This window comes from Camelus bactrianus, chromosome 20 (genome assembly GCF_048773025.1).
Source record: "Camelus bactrianus isolate YW-2024 breed Bactrian camel chromosome 20, ASM4877302v1, whole genome shotgun sequence".
Taxonomy (NCBI): domain Eukaryota; kingdom Metazoa; phylum Chordata; class Mammalia; order Artiodactyla; family Camelidae; genus Camelus; species Camelus bactrianus.
The window spans coordinates 4476259-4498725 of NC_133558.1; the positions used below are offsets into that span (position 1 = coordinate 4476259).

The 22467-nt window shown below is 42.4% G+C and overlaps 2 protein-coding genes across 3 annotated transcripts in view; both read left to right on the forward strand.

Moving 5' to 3' along the window:
* Positions 1–4168, forward strand: part of DSP (desmoplakin) — a 41597-nt gene extending 37429 nt beyond the window's left edge. For both annotated transcript variants that reach the window (XM_074348067.1, XM_074348068.1), the window contains exon 24: positions 243–4168. In XM_074348067.1, coding sequence (XP_074204168.1) covers positions 243–3479 — 3237 coding nt within the window. In that variant the 3' untranslated portion in view covers positions 3480–4168. The remainder of the gene's footprint in view (positions 1–242) is intronic.
* A 3335-nt stretch (positions 4169–7503) lies between these two features.
* SNRNP48 (small nuclear ribonucleoprotein U11/U12 subunit 48) lies at positions 7504–21977 on the forward strand. Its single transcript, XM_074348071.1, has 9 exons — positions 7504–7721; positions 10231–10344; positions 10595–10655; positions 11445–11519; positions 15995–16183; positions 16837–16958; positions 19229–19317; positions 19621–19785; positions 21780–21977. The coding sequence occupies exons 1-9, from the start codon at positions 7566–7568 to the stop codon at positions 21826–21828; spliced, it is 1020 nt and encodes a 339-aa protein (XP_074204172.1). The 5' UTR covers positions 7504–7565; the 3' UTR covers positions 21829–21977.
* The last annotated feature ends 490 nt before the right edge of the window (positions 21978–22467 follow it).

Consider the following 22467-nt stretch of genomic DNA (forward strand, 5'->3'; position numbering starts at 1 on the left):
TTCCTTCTATGGGAAAATACAGTAAGTATAGAAGCCATTTATCAGAGTGGCAACATACATGCACAGAATTTTTTTCCATGAACTTGTAAGATAACAAAATAACAGTATATCCGAGGAAAACAGAGAAAGGGCAAATATGTAAATACACTTTTTTTTTTTTTAATGTAGAAAAAGGTTAAGTGATGGTAGTCCTATGATATGATCAAATCATTTTTTCCTGTTTCTTTCTTTTCACCTTCTAGGCTTCTAATAGGATTCAGGAATCAAAGAATCAGTGCACTCAGGTGGTGCAGGAGAGAGAGAGCCTTCTGGTGAAGATCAAAGTTCTGGAGCAAGACAAGACCAGGCTGCAGAGGCTGGAGGATGAGCTGAATCGCGCCAAAGTGGCCCTCGAGGCAGAAAGCCGGGTGAAACAGCGCCTGGAGTGTGAGAAACAGCAAATCCAGAATGACCTGAACCAGTGGAAAACGCAGTATTCCCGCAAGGAAGAGGCTATCAGGAAGATTGAGTCAGAAAGAGAAAAGAGCGAGAGAGAGAAGAACAGCCTTCGGAGTGAGATCGAGAGGCTCCAGGCGGAGATCAAGAGGATTGAGGAGAGATGTCGGCGGAAGCTGGAGGATTCCAGCCGGGAGACGCAGTCGCAGATGGAGACAGAACGCTGCCGGCTTCAGAAGGAAATCGACAGACTCAAACAGCGCCCGTATGGGTCCCACCGGGAGACCCAGACTGAGTACGAGTGGTCCGTGGACTCCTCAAAGCTGGTGTTTGACGGACTGAGGAAGAAGGTGACGGCGATGCAGCTTTACGAGTGCCAGCTGATTGACAAGACGACCCTGGACAAACTGCTGAAGGGGAAGAAGTCAGTGGAGGAAGTGGCCTCCGAGATCCAGCCTTTCCTCCGGGGAGCAGGCGCTATTGCTGGAGCTTCTGCCTCCCCGAAGGAGAAGTACTCTTTGGTAGAGGCCAAGAGGAAGAAACTGATCACCCCAGAATCCACAGTCATGCTCCTGGAGGCCCAGGCAGCTACCGGCGGGATCATTGATCCCCACCGGAACGAAAAGCTGACCGTCGACAGCGCGATAGCCCGGGACCTCATCGACTTTGATGACCGCCAGCAGATATACACGGCAGAGAAAGCCATCACTGGCTTTGATGACCCATTTTCAGGCAAGACAGTGTCTGTGTCGGAAGCCATCAAGAAAAATCTGATCGATAGAGAAACCGGAATGCGTTTACTGGAAGCCCAGATTGCTTCAGGGGGGGTGGTGGACCCCGTGAACAGTGTCTTTTTGCCGAAAGACGTAGCCTTGGCTCGTGGGCTGATTGACAGAGATCTGTATCGGTCCCTGAATGATCCCCGAGATAGTCAGAAGAACTTTGTGGATCCGGTCACCAAGAAGAAGGTCAGTTACATGCAGCTGAGGGAACGGTGCAGGATCGAACCGCACACTGGCCTGCTCCTGTTGTCGGTACAGAAGAGAAGTATGTCCTTCCAGGGAATCAGACAGCCTGTGACCATCTCTGAGCTGGTGGATTCTGGCATATTGAGACCATCCACTGTCAACGAACTGGAATCCGGTCAGATTTCTTACGATGAGGTTGGCGAGAGAATTAAGGACTTCCTTCAGGGTTCAAGCTGCATAGCAGGCATCTACAATGAGACCACGAAACAGAAGCTTGGCATTTACGAGGCCATGAAAATTGGCTTGGTCCGACCCGGCACTGCTCTGGAGCTGCTGGAAGCCCAGGCAGCTACTGGCTTCATAGTGGATCCTGTTAGAAACTTGAGGTTACCAGTGGAAGAAGCCTACAAAAGAGGTCTGGTGGGTATTGAGTTCAAAGAGAAGCTCCTGTCTGCGGAACGCGCTGTCACCGGGTACAACGACCCTGAAACAGGAAACATCATCTCCTTGTTCCAGGCCATGAACAAGGAACTCATCGAAAAGGGCCACGGTATTCGCTTGCTGGAAGCACAGATCGCAACCGGCGGGATCATCGACCCGAAGGAGAGCCACCGTCTGCCGGTTGACATAGCGTACAAGAGGGGCTACTTCAATGAGGAGCTCAGTGAGATTCTCTCCGATCCAAGCGACGATACAAAAGGATTCTTTGACCCAAACACCGAAGAAAATCTTACCTATCTGCAGCTGAAAGAAAGATGCATTAAGGACGAGGAAACGGGGCTCTGTCTTCTGCCCCTGAAGGAGAAGAAGAAACAGGTGCAGACATCACAAAAGAATACCCTCAGGAAGCGCAGAGTGGTCATAGTTGACCCAGAAACCAACAAGGAGATGTCTGTCCAGGAGGCCTATAAGAAGGGCCTCATAGATTACGAAACCTTCAAAGAACTGTGTGAGCAGGAGTGTGAGTGGGAAGAAATAACCATCACTGGGTCGGATGGCTCCACCCGAGTAGTCCTGGTAGACAGGAAGACGGGCAGTCAGTATGATATTCAAGATACGATCGACAAGGGCCTCATTGACAGGAAGTTCTTTGACCAGTACCGATCCGGCAGCCTCAGCCTCACTCAGTTTGCTGACATGATCTCCTTGAAGAATGGGGTCGGCGGCAGCAGTGCCGAGGGAGGTAGCGTCAGCGATGACGTTTTCAGCAGCTCCCGACACGAGTCTGTGAATAAGATTTCCACCATATCCAGCATCAGGAATTTAACCATCAGGAGCAGTTCCCTGTCTGACCCCCTAGAGGAGTCGAGCCCCATCGCAGCCATCTTCGACACAGAAAACCTGGAGAAGATCTCCATCACGGAAGGGATCGAGCGGGGCATCGTTGACAGCATCACTGGGCAGAGGCTTCTGGAGGCTCAGGCCTGCACAGGCGGCATCATCCACCCGACCACCGGCCAGAGGCTGTCCCTTCAGGATGCGGCCTCCCAGGGCCTGATCGACCAGGATATGGCCACCAGGCTGAAGCCTGCTCAGAAAGCCTTCATCGGCTTCGAGGGAGTGAAGGGAAAGAAGAAGATGTCAGCAGCAGAGGCAGTGAAAGAAAAATGGCTCCCCTATGAGGCGGGCCAGCGCTTCCTGGAGTTCCAGTACCTCACGGGAGGCCTTGTTGACCCTGAAGTGCACGGGAGGATCAGCACGGAAGAAGCCATCAGAAAGGGGTTCATCGACGGCCGGGCGGCTCAGAGGCTGCAAGACACCAGCAGCTATGCCAAGATCCTGACCTGCCCCAAAACCAAGCTGAAAATATCCTACAAGGATGCCATAAACCGCTCCATGGTGGAAGACATCACCGGCCTGCGCCTCCTGGAGGCCGCCTCTGTTTCGTCCAAGGGCTTGCCCAGCCCGTATAACGTGTCCTCCGCCCCAGGCTCCCGCTCCGGCTCCCGCTCTGGCTCCCGCTCCGGCTCGCGCTCCGGCTCCCGCAGTGGGTCCCGGCGGGGAAGCTTTGATGCCACAGGGAATTCTTCCTACTCTTACTCCTACTCCTTTAGCAGTAGCTCTATCGGGCACTAGTAGCCGGTGGGAAGTGGTTGCTCTACCTTGGCTTTCATTGCTATGAATTTTCGCTTTACCAAATAATAGAAAAAGAAAGCCCAGCGCTTGGGGATAGTGATAGAACTTTCTGTGCTTAAGAAAATGTAGCCATGGTCGGAATCAAATAGTAAAGGCTGTTTTGGCTTTTGATCTTCTTAGCCCCCGCCTCGAGAATGTACTACATCTGGTGGTGTGTGTACGACGTGGTAATCAGTTGTAAGGATAGCACAAATTGAATTGCTTCTCTGTTTAGATTTTTGATCGCTTCTTCTTGAACTTCTTTTGGCCTATAATACAGATTTCTATTCTCGGAGATAAAAATTAAATTGACCATTGATGTTGTAGTCCGCATTCTGTTTCTCAGCTAAATATTTCCTTTTTCTGTATTAGGAGAAAATTATCCTACCTTGGCCTCCTCCCCCCACAAAAAAAGAACCCCCACCGACCCAAGCATTTTGGTATGAGTCTCCTTGGATTGTAGAACCCATATCCTCTTAAATGTACCTGTTCGGTTTGGTATTAATTTGACTATTTGTGCATGACAGTAGCAGTCTCTGCTTTTCTTTGGTCAAAGTTTTCTGTTTATTTTGCTTGTCATTTTCTATGTACTTTAATAAGGTGTCTTGATGAAGTTTGCTATTCTGGCAATAAACTTTTAAACGTTTGAAGTTTTTGTGTTTTGATTTCCTAATATGTTCATACACACAAGGGCATTTAGCAGAAGCTTTTTGTTTATTGTAACATATGTCAAAAACTATTTACTAAACACATGCTAAGAAAGACCATTAAAAACCTGTTTCAGTTCTGAATTCTTGTTAGATGTTGGTCTTCTGAAGTTAGTTTTTCAACATTTCTTGACCAGGCAGAGTCCTTGAAAAGAAGTCTATGTAAAGAGGCCAGGCCAGAGGTCAATACTCAATTCTGGTTTTTTCTGGACAGTGAGTAGCATGGGGGCAGGTCACCATTATACCATTTAAAATACATGAAGTGGGTAAGACTCCATTTTGGTAGTCTCAAACTACGTGGTTGCATTTTGTCCCCTAAGAGGAAAGAATTGTCCTTGGGTCTATGAAATTGATCCTGAAGAATTCTTGGCTCATTCAAAAGACAATGAAATATAAGCCTTTTCTTTGGATCAAAGAAAAACTTGAAACTCAAGACATTTGTTATTAAATTAACATGACTTTCCTGAATGCCTAGTATGTGTAGTCTTGGGTGAGGTACTAGAGGATTCAGTAGAATTTATAAGCCCTTGGCTTCTAGGCATTTGCAGTGTGGATGGGGACAAAAGACACATGTAAAACAGTGGGGGAAACAACTTGCATGTATCAGCAGTGTGTGTTAATACAATCAAACAAATCTTTTAGTACAATAGAAAATAGGAAAGCAAATGACATGCTAATTGTGTAGAACAAAAAATCATACTCAAGATCATCCTTAAATGATTGGAGCCTTTTGGTACGTAGTGTGAAAACAGCATTCATTTCTTTGTCACCTCTCCTATTCTTCCTCTTCTCCCCTCCCTCCCTGCCATTTGGAGGACTGGTAATTAATTTCATTCACTAAATACTGAGTTCTGTGTGCCACGCGTTGTTCCAGAAGCTATAGACCTCATGGTAGGAATACCTGGCACAAATACAGCCTGTGTAATAGAAAAGGAAGGCAAATACGTGATAAAGGCTGTGTTGGAAGAAATAAAGGCAGATCTGTAGACCAGAGCTGGGAAGCTGCATTAGCGCGGGCTGCTGTAACAAGATACCACAGACTGGGTGCATTAAACAAACATTCACTTTAGTACGGTTCTAGAGGTTAGAAGTCCAAGACCAAGGTGCCATCGGGGCTGGTGTCCAGTGAGGGCTTTCCTCCTGGCTAACAAGCAGCAGAGGAGTTCCAGGGTCTCTCTCAATTTATAAGGTCGCTAGTTCTGTCACGTTAGAGCCCCACCCTTCTGACTTCATTTAACCTTAATTACCTCTGTAAAGGCCCCATCTCCAAATACAGTCACGTTGCCGGTTAGGGCTTCAATATATGAATTTTGGGGGCACACAATTCAGCCTACAATAGAGGTCTAACCTAGAACAGGCAGCAGAAGACCTCTTTAGGAACATGGTGAGCCAACAGATAAACGTACATCCATGTAAAGGAGTCCTTTGGCTTGAAACAGTCCACCCACTCCAAGCTGCTGCCAAAGTTGTCAGTTAAGGTCTGAGATGAGAGGGTTGGGTCCTGGAGAGGACATACTTACCCTGGACTGAGTTTGGATTTGGTTCACATACACTGTACATCCACAGAAAAGGGAACCATATATTAAAATTTTCAATAGCAGTCATCACTTCACATCCCAAAATAGTCTCACATTTTCCAGGAGGCTTGGCTAACTATGTAACTGCAAATAAAAAGGATGCGGTGGGCAGGGTATAAATAAATTACTTACCACACATCCACTTGTAGCTACTGGCCTATTTCTGTATTATCATAATTTATTTATTTATCCATTTATTCATTAGTGACAGAACTGTGCTATTTGCCTTTGAAAATAGCTGTTCACAAAAATTTCCTTCATGGTGGTGTTGGGGGTTTTTTGGGGTGGGTGGGGGGGCCTGGAGGAGACAAGTGCAAAGGAAGGCAAAGATTTGGCATCAGGCTTGAAAAAGAAAAATAAAAAATAACATTACAGGGATTAGATACTGGGAGTTAAGGCCATTTGGGGAAAACAAAAGGGCTGATTCCAGGTCTTGGGTAGCAAATGTACAAAGTACACCTGGGTTAATCAAAGCAAGGAGGTCCTCAAGGACTAACAGAGACATGTCAAAGAGACATGGGTGGTTATAGTGGTTTCCACTGGTCAAATTGGGACGACTTGAGCATCAACAAGAATTATATTAATGGAGTATGTAATAATGAATTTAAAACCCTTTAACACATAATAATTTTCTAAAAAAAAATAAACCCTTGATTCCACAGTGAAACAAACAACAAAATGAAGGTATGGTAAGAATCCCATCTAATAAATGTGGGAGCCATGACAGAATTAGAGAGTCGTCGTTAGTAACTCCTAATGTCATCACAGATTCTGTGAGGGATTGTGTGAGTTTGTTGGGAACAGAACGTTCCTACCGCCTTAAGGTATCATCCTTCAGATTACTTACCAACTACCAAGAGGAAAATGTACAATTACAAGGGGGCAACACAGCCACTACCCACACCAGGTGATCAAATTTAGCATCACTAATAGCAGGAGAATCTAATACATGTCCTCTATGAAACATGATAAAGAGGTACACACATCTTGCAAAAGTGCTTGAACTTAATCTAATCATAAGGGGGGAAAATCAGACAAATACAGAAAGAGGGACATTCTGCAAGACAACTGGCTGAGGTTCCTGACAAAAATTCAACGACTTCGTTTAAAAAGGAGAGGGGAAGAGGCTGTTCTAAATGAAAAGAGACAAGAACCAGGGTTGAAAAAAAAAATCAAACGTCTATAAAAGGAATTTGGGGGACAACTGGGGGAATTTGAATATGAACTACATTAGATATTATGAAATTATCATAAATTTTCTTAGGTTTTATCATATATTGTGCTTATGTAGGACAAGGTCCTTAGGAGAGGCGTATGGACATTTTGGGGGTGAAGTATCTGCAACTATCAAAACAATTCGGCAAAAATAAGCTTGTCTGTGTCTGTGTGGTTTGTATAGAGCGCGAGAGAGGCCAAATGTTAGCAATTAATGAGCTGAAGGAGGGCTACGCGAATGCTCATTGTACTAGTGTTTTAACTTCTCTGTAGATGTAAACCGTTTTTTCTTAAGTTTGGTGGGGCAGGGAACTCCGATCTGGGACGGCCCAGCGCAAACGCATCCAAAAACAGTTGTAAAAGGCAGGGACGTCTGGAAGAAACGGAAGAGACGGTCCAAAAAATGGCTTCCGCCCTTCGCGGCGCCCTTCCCTATTGGCGGCCCCCGTCACGTGGCGACGTGGCCCCGCCCACAGTTCCCAGAGGCCCGTGCGCGCCGCCGGCGTTCCAGCCGCTTCCTCCCGCGGGCGGACGGACGAGCGGCAGCCATGGAGGGCGAGCCTCCGCCGGTGGAGGAGCGGCGGCGGCTGCGGGAGGAGCTCAGCGAGTTCGTGGAGAGCTGCTGCCGGACGCTGGAGGAGGTGACGGCGTCTCTGGGCTGGAGCCTGGACCGGCTGGACGCCGGGGACGAGGCGGCGGCGGAGGTGAGGGGCGCGGGGTCCTCCCGGGGGCCCTCAGCCTGGGGTCTCCCTGGCGGCGGGGGAGGGGGGGTCCGCGTGGGACCTTGTCGAGAGGGCGGGGGCCCGACTTCTGCAGGGCCGCGGGGTACGCGGATACCGGCCTGCGGCGCCCCGACGGCCCCGGAACGCGGTCCGCGCGGGCCTCGCCCCGCAGGAGCCCGGAAACCGCGGTGGGTGCGGAGCGGGTGGCAGGGCTGCGGTGTGATTCAAAGTACGTGGGCGGGCCTCGGAGGGCTGCTCGCGGGCCACCGGCGGTTTGCTTTGTCATCTGTCGCACGGATTCCGCAGTTGCACCAGATTCGGTGTCTGGAGAGCCTGAGGATGCAGTTCACCCTTTTTCTGCCTTACGGTTGTGCAGCACGGATTCTAGGATTATTAAAGGATTTCACCAGGAGACGGTGCTAGCAACTCTCCTGGACGTTAGGATTGCTTTGGGAAAAGATGTAGGCAGGTGTGTTAGGGTGAACAGTCCTAATTTTGTTTTTGCCCTCAGTGGAATGGGAGGAAGTGAAGCGCTCTCGTGTGGGATAATTCATGATCTCCGCTGTTCTTTCTGCGTTCACCATGCTGTCATAATTTATCTCAGGTTTAACTAACATAACTGATTCCCAAGAGGCATTAAAAGTATATTTGATTTATCTACAAACCGCTCACATTTGTTGTATTAAAAACGTAGTGGAATTAAAAAAATTGTTTAGAGCCATAGTCAAAGTTGTGAATTCCATTGAGTGGGGCCTCCCAAGCCTTTTCATACCATCCTTTACACAGCATTGTAGTAAATTTAGTTTTCTTGTATTAATACTTAAATAGCGCTTTGTATCTGCCACTTACTGTACCTTACCTCACTTAATACTTGTAATTACCCTATGAGTTAGGTAGATACTCTTAGCCGCCTTTTACAGTTGAGGAAAGAAACCCAGAGAAGTGGTAATTTGTCCACGGACACACTGCTAGTAAGTGATAGTTAGGATTTGAACCCAGGCATTTTACTCCTAAGAGTCTGTGTGCTTAATTGCTGTCCTGCCTTTGTAAAGCTCCTTTCTGAAATTCCAAAATTCTGACAATCAGCTGTCGATGTGTACCTGACTTTTGCAAAACCAGTATCTGATATTCAGGAGGGTGACTGGCTTAAAAATTCTTGTAAGTGACATCATTCCTAGACTTGGTGCAGTCTGGCAGCCAACCAATCTTCACTTTCCTGCTAGCGTGTTTTATACTGAAGTGTGAACAGCAGTCACAGTTCCTGTCCTCACGGAGTGGACCGTCTGGTGGTGCTGAGGGGGAATACAGAGAAATCAGCCATTGTGCTATAATGGGACAGAGTCTGTGATGGGTGGATTGGAATTGCTGTAGGGCAGGTTATTGTAGGCGTGGTGGGACAGCCAAGACGTTCTGGATAAAGTGAATTCTAGGCTAACAAATAAAAAAGGGAGCTGAGTTCGCTAGGGGAAGCACAGAGAAAGCATCAACAGCACGTGTCACAATCCAGAGACAAAGGTGTGCACAGATTCGGAAACCCAGGTTGTTAAGGATAGTTACGGGCATAGGATGTGAAGGAGGCGAATGGTGGTCCGTAGGGGCCAGAACTTAAAATTCCTTGTGTCAGCCGTGTTAAGGAATGTAGATTTTTTCTTTTTTGAGAGGGGAGGAGATAATTAGGTTTATTTATTTATTTATTTTTAATGGAGACACTGGGGAGTGAAGCCAGTACCTCCTGCATGCTGAGCACGTGCTCTACCACGGAGCTGTACCCTCCTCCACCAGGTTTTTTTTTTAAATGAGAGCAGTGGGAGAGGCATGAATGTATTTTAAGCCAAGATGTCATAATTGTATTTGCCTTTTAAGAAAATAATACTTGGTTATATTTATTGAATGCTTGGGGTGTTTCCGGCCCTGTTCGAATTGCTTTATGTGTATAAACTCTTGTATAATTTACTTAGTCTTCACAGTAGCTCTGTGAGAGGTTCTGCTATTATACCCATTTTATAGATGAGGAGACTCAGGCAGAGAAATGTTCAGTACTTGGACTGAGTTCATACAGTCGGTGAGAGCAGGCCTGGGGTTCGAGCTGGCTGCATTGTGCAGCGTGGAGAGCGGACGGCGGGCCTGAAGTAGAGAGGGCCGCTACACGCAGGCTGTTGTAATCCAGGAGAGACAGCGCCATCCTGAATGGGGATGTGGCAGCGGGGATGAATCATGTGGCAGGATTTCAGAGTTGTTTGGGAGTAAAAAGGACTCGCAGGCTGCTAGGTGAAGTTGTCGAGGTGGTGAGTGTAAACAGATCTTTCAAGAATTGGACTTTGAAGGGGTTGAAGGGGCAGAGGCTGTAAAGGGGAGAGAGACTGAGGGAGTTTTTTTTTAATGTGTACATACTCTCACAAAGGGGTTTTGGGAGAGGCCTGCAGGAAAGGATATATAATTTTTTTTTTAAATTATGTACCCTTTTTTCTTTGCTTCTGTTTGATTTTTATAGGATGAAGTTGTGATATGCCCTTATGATTCCAATCATCACATGCCTAAGTCATCTTTAGCAAAGCACATGGTATCTTGTAGATTGAGGAAACTGGGCTATACCAAAGAAGAAGAGGTACCATATGTTTATTATGTATATGTTGTGTAATTCATGCATTAGTAAATTCACAATATTTGGAAGGTATGGTGTGAAGTTTTTTGACAATAGTCATTTGTGGGGTACAATGGTACTTGCCTAATTTTACAAATTATTACAAAGAAGTGTTTAAATGATAGTAATCTATTGTTGGTTTATGTTAAATCTTAAAATAGTTCATTGTCTGATGCTGAAGAACACTAAGATTTTGTGTTTTTTTGCTGTTTAGGATAAAATGTATAATTCTGATTTTTTCTATGAGAATGCGAAGATACCTTCAATTACTTTGAGTAAGTATTAATATAGTTACAATTTTAAAATGTCTTAGTAGAGATACATCTATATAGGTATTAATATTTCACTTTTGAATTATCAAAAGAACAGGTTTTATAAGTGCTTATGATTAAGAATGGTGTTTCTTACAGTGACACTAATTTGCTTAATCTGAAATTTAGAGATCAGGTGTATATTAATAGGCAGTGAAAACCCTGCAGAGCTTTGTACAGTAGGACAGACGCCTTCCTTCTTGGTTATAACACAAATCTGGCCACACACATAGTTTGAAGATAGAACTGAGGACGGGAGTGTGTTCCAAGTGTTTATAGCATACATAGAGGTTAAAATCTTGGCCTCTGGAATCAGAATATCCTGATTCAACTAATTTTGTCACTAATGGATGTGTGACTTTCAGCAAGGTAATCTGTCACCTAAATTTCTTTGGGGATGATGATAATAGCACCTTTGTGAGGGCTGAATGACACAATATGTGTAATGTGGTTAGAATAGTGTGTGACATTTAACTGGGATTCAAGAAATGTTAGATACTGTAACAGCCACTGTGTGTGTTTGATTATAGCGTTTTCTGAACGACTTGAAGTCTGGTTACTTACTGGGTTCTAGCTAGATCTGAAAGAATTCTGCATTCAGATTACCTAGGCAACATTGTGTGTGTTTCCTCTCTTAAGATTCTGGAAGGTTTCTCAGTATGCCCGAAGAGTCTGGACTGGAACTCAGTTAATAATTTCATTGTAGGCACTGATGATTTGTGTTTACGGATTTTATTTTATTTTTTTGGACAGATAAGGACTCACAATTCCAGATAATTAAACAAGCTAGAGCTGCAGTTGGAAAAGATGGTGATTATTCTAATCAAAGTAAGTGGCATCATAGTTTGAGCTAATTAATTAAACTTTTTCTCCCATAGCACATGTTACTAATTTTCAAGAAAAAAACCTTGTGGAAACAGTGACATGGGAAAGATTAAGTTTTACATTTGACATTAGACTGATATGCTTGGTGTCTGCTTCATGTGTTAGACATATTCTGCCCAAATACACCAGAGTCTCACAAGGACACTTTTAGCTTGGGGTTCATGCTTTAGAATTACCTACTAGGTGAGATTGCCTTGTAAATAATTTTTTAAAAATTGTGACTATTTAGTAAATATATCCCATTGAGTAGACTGTCTGAGATTTCCTCTCTCTCCTGAGAATTAGCCCAATGTTAAGTGTAAGAATGTTGAACTGCAAAGTAAAAGGAAAGACAGGCGAAAAGAGACCAGTTTCTACCGCCGCACCTCGGAGTAAAGCACGTGTGCAGTTTCATGTAGAGTTTCCGAGGGTTTGTGGGTCCCTTCCTGCCCAGCTGTGGACCTGGGTTAAGAGTTTCTGCCTGGGATGGAGTTTAGCAGAGACTAGGTTAGAATTTTAAAGTTTGAGCTTTTAGGAAATTTAAAGAAAACTTAAATCCTCAAAATCCTAGAAGTAAAGGAGTAAATGGAGTTAGTAGATTTCTGAACCAGGTGTAACGTGCAGCCAGAGCGTGGCCGGCTCCTTTCACGAGGACTTCTCCGTTGTCTTCTCTGAGCCTTCTGCAGGCAGCCTTCTCTGGACTTCTGACCTTTTTTCTCCCTCACTCCTCTTTCTAGCTGAGTTACGTTCACCAGCCCATAGTTAGGGTTTCTTTTCTCGCTTGCTGATGTTCAGGGTTTTAACCCGTTGTGCTAAGCCAGTATCTGGGCTGGTATTCTCCCGCAGTTGCACTGGGACTTCAGAAGGAGGGAGTCTCCCACCCCTGGTGTACGTCACACTGGTCCCGTATAACAGCAGAAGCTTGTGTCTTGTGTTTCCTGTCCTGAAGGTCCCACTTAGTGCGCTCGTGCTGAATTCCAGGTTTTACTCTTTGAGGGAGACGTTTAACTCTCATCTTACTTGATTCCTGGGCTGTGGCCAGTGAAGCCTTTATTGGTTCAGTTAATGAACCAGTTTAAAAATCGAGATGTTGGTTGGTTAGTTGGTTGATTTTTGGAGGAGTTAAAGGACTTTATTTGACCTTAGCTAGTTAGATAGATTTACTGAATTTATTTTGGAGTTGAAAGTGAACTTGGAGATCATCTAACCCATCATCTGGTTTTGACTGATAAGGAAACAAGCCCTGTCTGATAGAGGTGATGAAGTTCTGGTGTGTTCGTTCTAAAAGCCCTCAGTACTTTTGTATTTTAAAAGAGATTCTTTTTTTCCGAAGCTCTTTTATGTATTTCACTGCTCTTTCACAACAGACTTGCGATAGACGGGACAAGTGTTTCCCCTTTCATACTAGGTGACGAAATAGAGGTGCACAGAAGTGAATTAACACTTCTTTGCTATAATAGGAAAGCTGGGTTGAGAACCAAGTTTTGAATTTTACCGATTTAGACATTGAGTTTAGTTCTTTACAAAAGTGAAGAATTACTTTGAATAAATATTTCTTTCAATAGGTAATTAAGAGGAACTTTTATTTGGTTTTGAATTTTTGTAGTATCTTAAATTAAGATTTAATTGTTAAGAATAACTTTTTATATGTTCTGTAACCCCCTTTTTAAAACTTTTGTTCATCTTATGTAGAGTTCTGCAGTTTCTCAATAGAGATTATTTTTTGTGGCCCACTTAATATCTTAACACATTTAAAATTTTTTACTTCAGGACAAAAATCTCTTTAATGTCTTATTGATGTTTACTTTAATGAGAGAATGAGTAACAATTTTACATTTTCCTGTTTAATTATTATTTTGTTGGTTATGCTCTAAATTGTAAGGTTTTTTATGTTTTCATTTCATCAGTCATATCAGGTCTGAACTCAAGGTATAGAATTCTTAATCTGTTAATCTTTGTGAAAGCTTGAACAACCATTAGGTCTATTTACTTATTTATAGATACAGTTTGGTTAATTTTATAACCAGGATATTAATTTCAATCCCAAACAATCATTTTATCCTTTAGTGGTTTATCTTTTTCCTTCAATGTTAAAGATTCAAGTTGCTGTGCTTCGATTTCATGGCGTATGTCAGGGTCGTGGCCTTGATTTGAACATCACGGTACCCTGCTAAAGAATCCTGAAGAGACAGGATACGATGGTTCTAGACCTAATCTTTTACTACCACTTGTGAGACTTTTACAGATCATTTTACTTCTATGGGCCTGATTTTTTTAGTCTCTAATGTTAGGAAATTGACTCTGTGTGAATTTTCTGTAAAATTCTGAATTTGTATCTTTAACACAAGTTAATATGAAGAATGAGAATTCAGATTATTAGAAAAGTAGATTAATGTTTCAGTTTGGGGCGATGAAAACGTGGAGATGGAGAGAAGTGATGGTTGCACAACAGTGTGAATGTACTGATGCCACTGAAACGTACACTTAAAAATGGTTAAAATGGTAAATTTCATGTTATGTATATTTTACCACAATTTAAAAAAACTACTGTTAAAAAAAGAGGGTTGCAGAATTAGTACAATTATAGCTCATTCAGATACACCTCTAAATGGTATAGAAACATTTGAACATTTACATTTTATGGAAATGTAAGGTTATTTAAGTGTGTTTATCCTTTTTTTGTCAGAAATATCTGTTCTGAATGATTTGAATGCAGTTTGTTGTTTAACTTTTCCTGTACTTTTTCTTTTTCAGTAATTGGGGTGAGTATAAAGAGGAATTAGGAACCTGAATGTACTCCTTATTTAAAGATATGCAGTATCCTTTTTGCAAATGATATCCTTTTAAAAGTATTACTCAGATTGCTAAACTATCTTAATCACTGTCACAATATTTCAGTCTTGATTTGGAATTTTAGTTGAATTTCAAAGAATTTAAGTATCAATCTTCAGCATACAGAGATTTAAGATGAATAAAGAAAACTCCAAATATTTTAAGGAGCAAATTGTACTTCTTTGTTTAAAAAGAATGTGGAGCTTGTTTATAATACATTAGTGTTTTCTAATCTTTATATTTTTCTCCCAGAATATGTAGCCTATATTCAAATGAATCTAGTTTATCAAAGCTAACTTATTTTTAGATTGCAAAATTAAACGTTTTAACATCTGACTGCGTAAGAGGGCTTTTCCTAGTGTCTACCAGAATTAGAGTAAGATTTGATTGAAAGGGAGGGAACCCTTCCGCACTAATTCAGAACCCCTCTGCTAGTACAGATGGTCGTGTCCGTAGCTGTTAAACCATGGGCTCAGATTCAGTGTAGCTCTCCTCTTAATTTGTAGACAAATGTAAAGCCATCTCTTTTTTTTTTGTGTTCATAATATGCCCTTATTTGAATTTTTGTTTTGCCTATCTACCTAGGAAGTCAGTGGGGTCAGACTTTATCAAATATGAGTATCTGAGAGTAGCTACAGATTTTACATTGTTCTGTGAACCTGAGTTAGTACTTCCAGGTAACCTAGCAAACACTGAAAGGATTCCTTTAGTAGCTCATGTTCTTTGTTTACATTAGTGAATAATGAAGTCTAGAAAGAATTGTTTTAAATTGCTTTATTTACAGTTACAATAATTTTTTTATTTCTTTGAGAAAATTTGAATCTCAAAACAAAAATTTTCTTCAGTGTTTAATACATCATATCAAGGTATTGTATTTACTCTTTCTCATTAATGAGCAGATTTTAGAAAGTTTTGTGACTGTGGGGGGTGCTGTTAACTTTTTGCAGTTAATTTGGGGAAGCCAATATGCTTCCTCTTTGGAAAATTAAAACAGGTTTAGTCTCAGTCTGTTTTTCTCTGGTCTGAGGAAGTTTCAGATTTCTGCTACTTAATTATTTTTTGGTCCCTTGTGCTAAGTCATTGCACAAGTGAAATGCATTTTGAATATGGAGCATCTAGCTTGATGTCTCTCATAAATTTTTTTTAATATATTTTTCATGTTTCTATAGTTTATTTTCAAAGGGACTATAATGTATATTACCTATTGAAAGCATTTTTTCCCCCATCTTTTATGGGGAAAGCATATAAACAGAAAGAAAATACCTGCTTTTACAGGACGGGTAGCCTTTTAAAAGGTTTTCTTATGAGCAGATTGTCTTATGGTTATGACTGGCTGCCTTCGTGGGGTCTGTCTTACTGCGTATTGATGGAGAGAGTGGTGAATGTCTGCAGTACATCCTTTCTGTGGACGGAGCATTCAGGGTAGAGTCAGTGCTGACCGTTTATCGCACAGGCTGATGTTCTGTATTTTTAGGGATTACTGTGAAGACAAATTGCTTGTATTAATGTTGCATTATTAAAGCGCATGTTTAAAGATAAGTACAGTAGATCTTAAATCCACAGTGCTTCATGTATTGTTTATTCTTGTGATTTTATTTTTACTTTAGGGATTTACTCTTCATCGCCTGTTGAAGTTCCTCTGAATCACAAACGGTTGGTTTGTGATCTGACCCAAGCTGATCGTCTTGCCCTCTATGATTTTGTAATCGAGGAGACAAAGAAAAAGCGCTCGGATTCCCAAATTATTGAAAATGACAGTGATCTCTTTGTAGACTTGGCTGCTAAAGTCAATCAAGGTTGGAGACAAATACCAGTTTCCTCTTTCTTAATTGTCCTCGTATCCTTTGAGTGTTATTAAGGTGGTTTGTCAGGCCACTTGGAGTTGGAATAGGATGGTTTTGTATCATCTGCTATTCACACATATATTAAGATGTTTACTTAGTGCTTGAAATGCTGCTCTCTGATTTTTATATTAAGCATGCCTTCCTTCTGTAAGAATGTTACAGCTGCTCTGTTACTTTTTTTGTTGTTAATTGAAGTATAGTCAATTACATGTCAGTTTCTGGTGCACAGCACAATGTCCCAGTCATGCATATACATAACGTATATTGGTTTTCATACTTTTTTCATTAAAGGTTATTACAAGATACTGAACATAGTTCCCTGTGCTTACAGCAGAAACTTTTTTTTTAAATCTGTTTTTATATATAGTAGCCAACTTTTGTAAATCTCAGACTCCCAACCTAAGCACTCTTATGTTCAACTGATGGCTAGAGAAAAGGCATGATATAAAAAACTTAGTCCATTTACATAATGTAGAATTTCCAGAATATTTTTGAGTGCTACATTAAAACATGTTGAAATATCAGATGATTATGGTGTTCCTGCTAATTCATAAGAATTTAAAGCTTCTGAGGATGTAATGATTTTATTTTGTTTTTTTGGTTAGATAATAGTCGAAAAAGTCCAAAATCTTACCTTGAAATCCTGGCAGAAGTGAGAGATTATAAAAGAAGACGCCAGTCCTATAGAGCTAAGAATGTTCACATAACCAAAAAATCATATACTGAGGTGAGTTTTACATAATCTTACAGAGCTTTGTTGAAAACAGAAATTTCCTTTAGATAGTTGTCGTCTGTCCTGTGGATTTCCACAGTTCCTTAGAGATTTTCTGAGAGTGGCCCCAAGGTAGCCACACCTGATTTATATCTGCTCCATCATTTTCAGACCCGCCCTTTACCAGACAAAGGCTTTTCGGGGTACAGAGACTTTTTATAAAGAGGTTGTACAGTCTTAGGAAAGTACCACTTTTGAGAAGATGATACTACATCATGAGAGGAGACCTGGGCTTGAGTTTTGATTCTGCAGTTTATCATTGGCAGTTTGACTTGGGCAAGTTATGTGAGCTTTCTAAGATTTAATTTTTTTCATTTTATAATAATACAGACTTTGCAGGGTTATTGTGAGAAGTAATTGAAATAATGCATGTGAACAAAGAAATTGTTCAATAAATAATTACCTTTTTTGGGCAGAAATTTCAGTGTGCTTTTACATACTCTACTAAATATTTGGACTTAAGAAATGTCTTGGTATAAATTATGTATAATTTATAGTGTAAGATATATGTTATGTATATTATAAAATTTAATATCATTAGCTTCAATATCCATCTAGACTTATTTTCAGATGTCATTTAGTAGATAGAGTTGATGACTTTTTGGTACGAGTCACTTTGCTCCGACTCTAGAAATAAGTTCCTCATTGAATCTCTAGTTACCACATTATTTCTTACTTTCCTTTATATTTCACAGACCTTCTGTAATCTGGCCTCATTTTACCAAGCGTTTTCTTTTGTTTTAGTTGGGCATGTCTCTTAAACTGTATCTGATCACAGATTATTTCTACCTCCGTGTCCTAATACGTGTCATTTTCTCATCTGAAATGCTTTTTGTTTTGCTCTTTTAAATCTTGTTTGCATGAGGTGCTGTTGGCTCTGAGCCGTCTGCTGACTGACTGCACTTGCACTCTGCACCGCAGGGCTCAGCGCTTAACTTTATGCTGTTTTTACAATTGTGACCTCCTTTGGTAGAGTCTGGGACCATGCCCTCACCTTCGTGGTCTTGCGGCCCCTCCATTGCTTGGTGGTGTTTCTTCTCTGGTCTCATAACCGCGTCGTCAGGTGTCATTGTTGCTGCTGGTGTTCTTTACAGTTTTATGGTCAGCTTTTTTTATGGTTAACTTTTTGTTGTAGAAATACTCAGATATACACTGAAGTGGATGGAATAGTGTAATGAACCCTTAGACACACATCTCCCACCCTCAACCATTATCAGCATAAGGCTTCCTGTTCTGTTTATGTCCCACTCGCTACCTGTCTCCTCCCCACCAGCACTTGGTAATTTTAAAAACAGATCCCAGATATCTTTCCTCTGTAAAACCTGTGTTTACAGATCTTTTAGTGATTAATCATATTTCTGGTCATGGCTTTTTTTTTTAACATCTTACTCATTCCTTGCTTCATTCTTACATCATTTTTGTTTGCTCTGAACTGGAACCTGAACTGACAGATGTCAGCAAAGATTGAGCACAGACTGTAGCCGCTGTGCACACATAGCACACGGCTGTGGGGAAAGCAGAGAGAAATGGCACCCGGCCCCACCCTCAGGGAGCTTGTTTAACAGGTGAAACAGACCTTTCAAAATAGACTGTTGAATACCAAAATAAGGTGAGATCAAAGCACGTGGGAGGGGGCAGTTCTGTTTGAAAGGTAAGATTGGTGTAGGCCTCACGGAGGAGACAGTGTTGGAGAGAAAGGGAGAAGCGGAGATGGGGCGAGGGCAGCACCGTGCACGGCTCTTCCCTCGCGGTGGACCTGTGCTGCGTGGGCCCTGGAGCCCGTGTCCAGTGGCACTGGGGCCTCACGGAGCTCAGGTAGAGCCTCTGGTGGGGGAGTCACGCGGGGCCGCCCCGGAGGGGCTGGAGCTGGAATCAGAATTCAGGCCCGTGTGGCTCTGCCACTCCCCAGGGGTGGGTCATGCACATCGTGACCCTTTACCCCTGAGTGCTTAGTGTGAGTTTCCTAAGAAGGCGCCGTTTCCTCGCAGTCACGGTGGGAGCGCCACCGCCTTCCTTCAGGGCTTCCACCTGCCCTTCACGCCCGGCATTGCCCGTTGCCTTTCCCACGTTCTCTAAGCTGCACGGGTCCCGCTGTCCATTATGTCACAGCTCTTAGTAAATACTTGATTGACTGTTGTTAGCAGTGATTGTTTTCCTAGCTGTGTTTAGAGTCCTGATTTTTTGAACAGCTTTCTAATCTGAAATGCGGTCTTCTCTCCCCTAAGGTGATTCGGGATGTGATCAACGTGCACATGGAGGAACTCAGTAGCCACTGGCAGGAGGAGCAGGAGAAAGCGGAGGGTGGCCCGGAGAAGTACGTCGTCGCATCTGTCCTGAAAATAGTTCTCTTCTCAATCTGTGCCCTGTGATTGACTACATGTCAGCGCTTCCAAGTCTGTTTAGTAGCGCACTGTAATTCATCAGGACGCCTGTGGTTTCTTTATTTTACCAGAGCTGTAAAGCATATTATTAAGAGCTGTGTTTCTTATACGGAGTGTGAGGTTACCATACTCACTTAGATGCAGTCACTGGTCTGATGTGGAATAGCGGACTTCAGGCTGGTCTGCACTGGTGACCGGTGGTTAAAACTCACCCACGCGTGCTCTTCATGTTTCAGGAACGAAGACAGGCGGTCGGCGTCGGTAGACTCCCGGCAGTCTGCGGGGAGCCATCAGGGTGCCGAGTGCTCCCGACACAGGAGGGACCGGAGCAGGAGCCCTCATAAACGGAAGAGACATCAAGAGAAGGATAAAGGCTGGGGCTCAGGGAGAAGGAGAGAGAGGTAGGTCTAACACGGCATCATTCGGGGTCAAATTGTTTACTTTTGAGAAGTAAGCACTTCCTTCTGTCGCAGATCGTGTTGAGAAAATGGATCGTAGGCTTAAAGTGGGGTAAATGATTGTTTCCGTTCGAATCTGCACAGCTCTGGTGACATAGCTCTCTATCCGCCTGATTGTTGCGGGTTTCGCTCTTTTATTACGTGTTTCCTAACCAGGACTTAACGAAAGTAACGTCTAAGTAGAAAGTTAACCGCATTAACAGAGTGTTTGCCTCGCTCTTTGCTGCTTCCTGCCTCCCTCTCTTGTTTTCTTGTTCCTTCTCTTTCTCCTTTTTTCTTTCTCGCTAATTCCTCAAAGGATGTTATCAAGTCAGAAGATCCCAGCTTTAGTGTCCGTCAGCTTCGCCCTTGTTAATATTCCTGATAGCATTTTGATGGCTGGAGAGAGATGAAGTAATACTGAAATAATGAATTTAGCTCAACCGCGGTCTGTCTTATACTCCAGCTGCTGCCTGGGCACCTGCCTAGATCTCAGGTGCATCAGGTGTGTACCTGAGCTCCCCCAGCACTCCCTGTCCTGGTTAAGGGATGTCCAGCACCTGCTCACAGAAGCTGAAAATCAGCGGTCACGTTAGATGCTCCTTTTTATTCCGCACTGTCTGGCCTTAATGTTGTCGTTCCGTGTGTGCCGCCACCTCTCCGTCCTGAGTGCTGTCACCTGGAAGACGGTGGCCGTTTTCCTTGTCGTTCTGTCTCTAGGCTTGTTCCGTGTGGATCCATCCAATCCTACTACCAGAGTGAATTTTCACTTCTTAAGAGTCTTAGTGGTAAAGTTCACTCACATTCTTTAGAATGGCTCTCAAGACCTCCAGGATCAGGGCACCCACCTGTCTACCTTGTGTTTCACCCTCTGCTCCATGAAACAAGTAACTTCTGCTCTAGCCCGCCTGCCCGCCCCAAATACAGACAGTTCCTCATCCACACTGCTCATCCGTGCCTTCCCACATCATGTTCTGCTGCCTGGTGTTTTTTAAGCCTGCTTGGTAAACTCCTCCTCACCCTTTAGACCCAGCTTAGTCATTTCCATTAAGCCTTTTTTTCACTCATTCAAACAGAGCTGATGTTTTCCCTCTGGTAGCCACTCTGCCTAGCACAAATTTTTTATTGACCTTAAATGATTACTCTCCCTGCCAGACTGGGCTCTTTGGAGGCAGGTCCATGTCTTATTTAGTATTATTTGCACAGTGTGTATCTAATAATGAGCTCTTAAATGATATCTCTCCAGGACCAGTGGAGATCAGGAATTAGTAAGGTTTACCTGTCTAATAATTTTGCTCATCTTAGTATCATTCAGTTCATAGGTTTAAAGCTAGCTATGATTTAGTCTTTTTCTTACAAAAATGAAATATTTGATTAGTAATCCCTTTTATTCATTTAATGAATGATATGTGATAATTATGCACAAATTAGCTCTTCATTAGCTATCAGAAATTGGGCTCTTTAACTTCTGGTTTGTTAGTAATTTTTGACATGTCTGATCAGTCCCTGATGACTTAAATACATTCAGTACCCTCAAAATCTAACTGTGAATAATTTTCCTTTAGAGATGATAAACTGAGTTGTAGCAGGAAATACTCCTTAATAGGATAATCTTTGCTGTCCACCCCTGAGATGGAATGAACTGTGGGGAGTTGAGACGGGAGCCAGGATGAGGAGATCAGACAGGGTCTGAATTCCTCCTGTGATATGTATGTTCTATTTGAAGTGAATTCTCAGGTCATCAACCACGTAGGTATATTCAGAGTTAGTTTTAAAGTGCAACTCCAAAGCGCAGTTTAGAAATCCATTTTGCTTATCTCCATCTCGATTTTGTCCTGTAGTTTTAATGATACATTTTTTATATTTGCTCTTAAAAAAAAAAATCACTGTTCTAAATGTATGCTTTAACTTGTTCTGGTTTATATCTGATAAAACTGTTTTCATCCCTTTCATTTCAGGGAAGGGGAAAGACATCATAGTCATAAAAGAAGAAAGCAGAAAATATAAATGGAGTGTTTGTGCATGTATTAATTATGCTTACACCATGGTAACCAATATGTTTTTTATCATAATTGCTTTGAGTAGAATGTGTTTATATGAACTGTTTAGTGCTCAGATAATTATTTTTCAATAAATACTTACGTCTCAAACCATGAGTACACAGTTATGTCCCAGAACTTTGTTTTCCTTACATTTTAGTAGATGATTGCTCCCTATTACTGATTTTGTTTCATTCTTTTTGATAATTTATATATCAGAAAATTTTTTTAACTAAAGTCAATACTTAAACTATATAAATAATACATAAATGCATTCTCATTGTAAAAAATTAAACCTTACAGATAAGGCTAAAGTCCCCTTGGAACACTGTCTGTAATCCCTGTGGCCACCCCTGTGGTGACCACTACTTCCCACTCCACTGGTGAATTGTAATAGGGGAGAAGCACCTGAATATCTGTCAGAAGGGGAAAGGCCTGGCTAAATAAACTAGTATAGTCATGTGATGGATTACTATGTAAACTTAAAGAAATACAGTTTATCTGTGTTAACATGGAGAGATCTCAGAAACATGAAGCTAAATGAAAATAGCAAGTTTCAGAAACACATACAACTTACATCTAAGTGCAAAACAATACTGTACGTTTT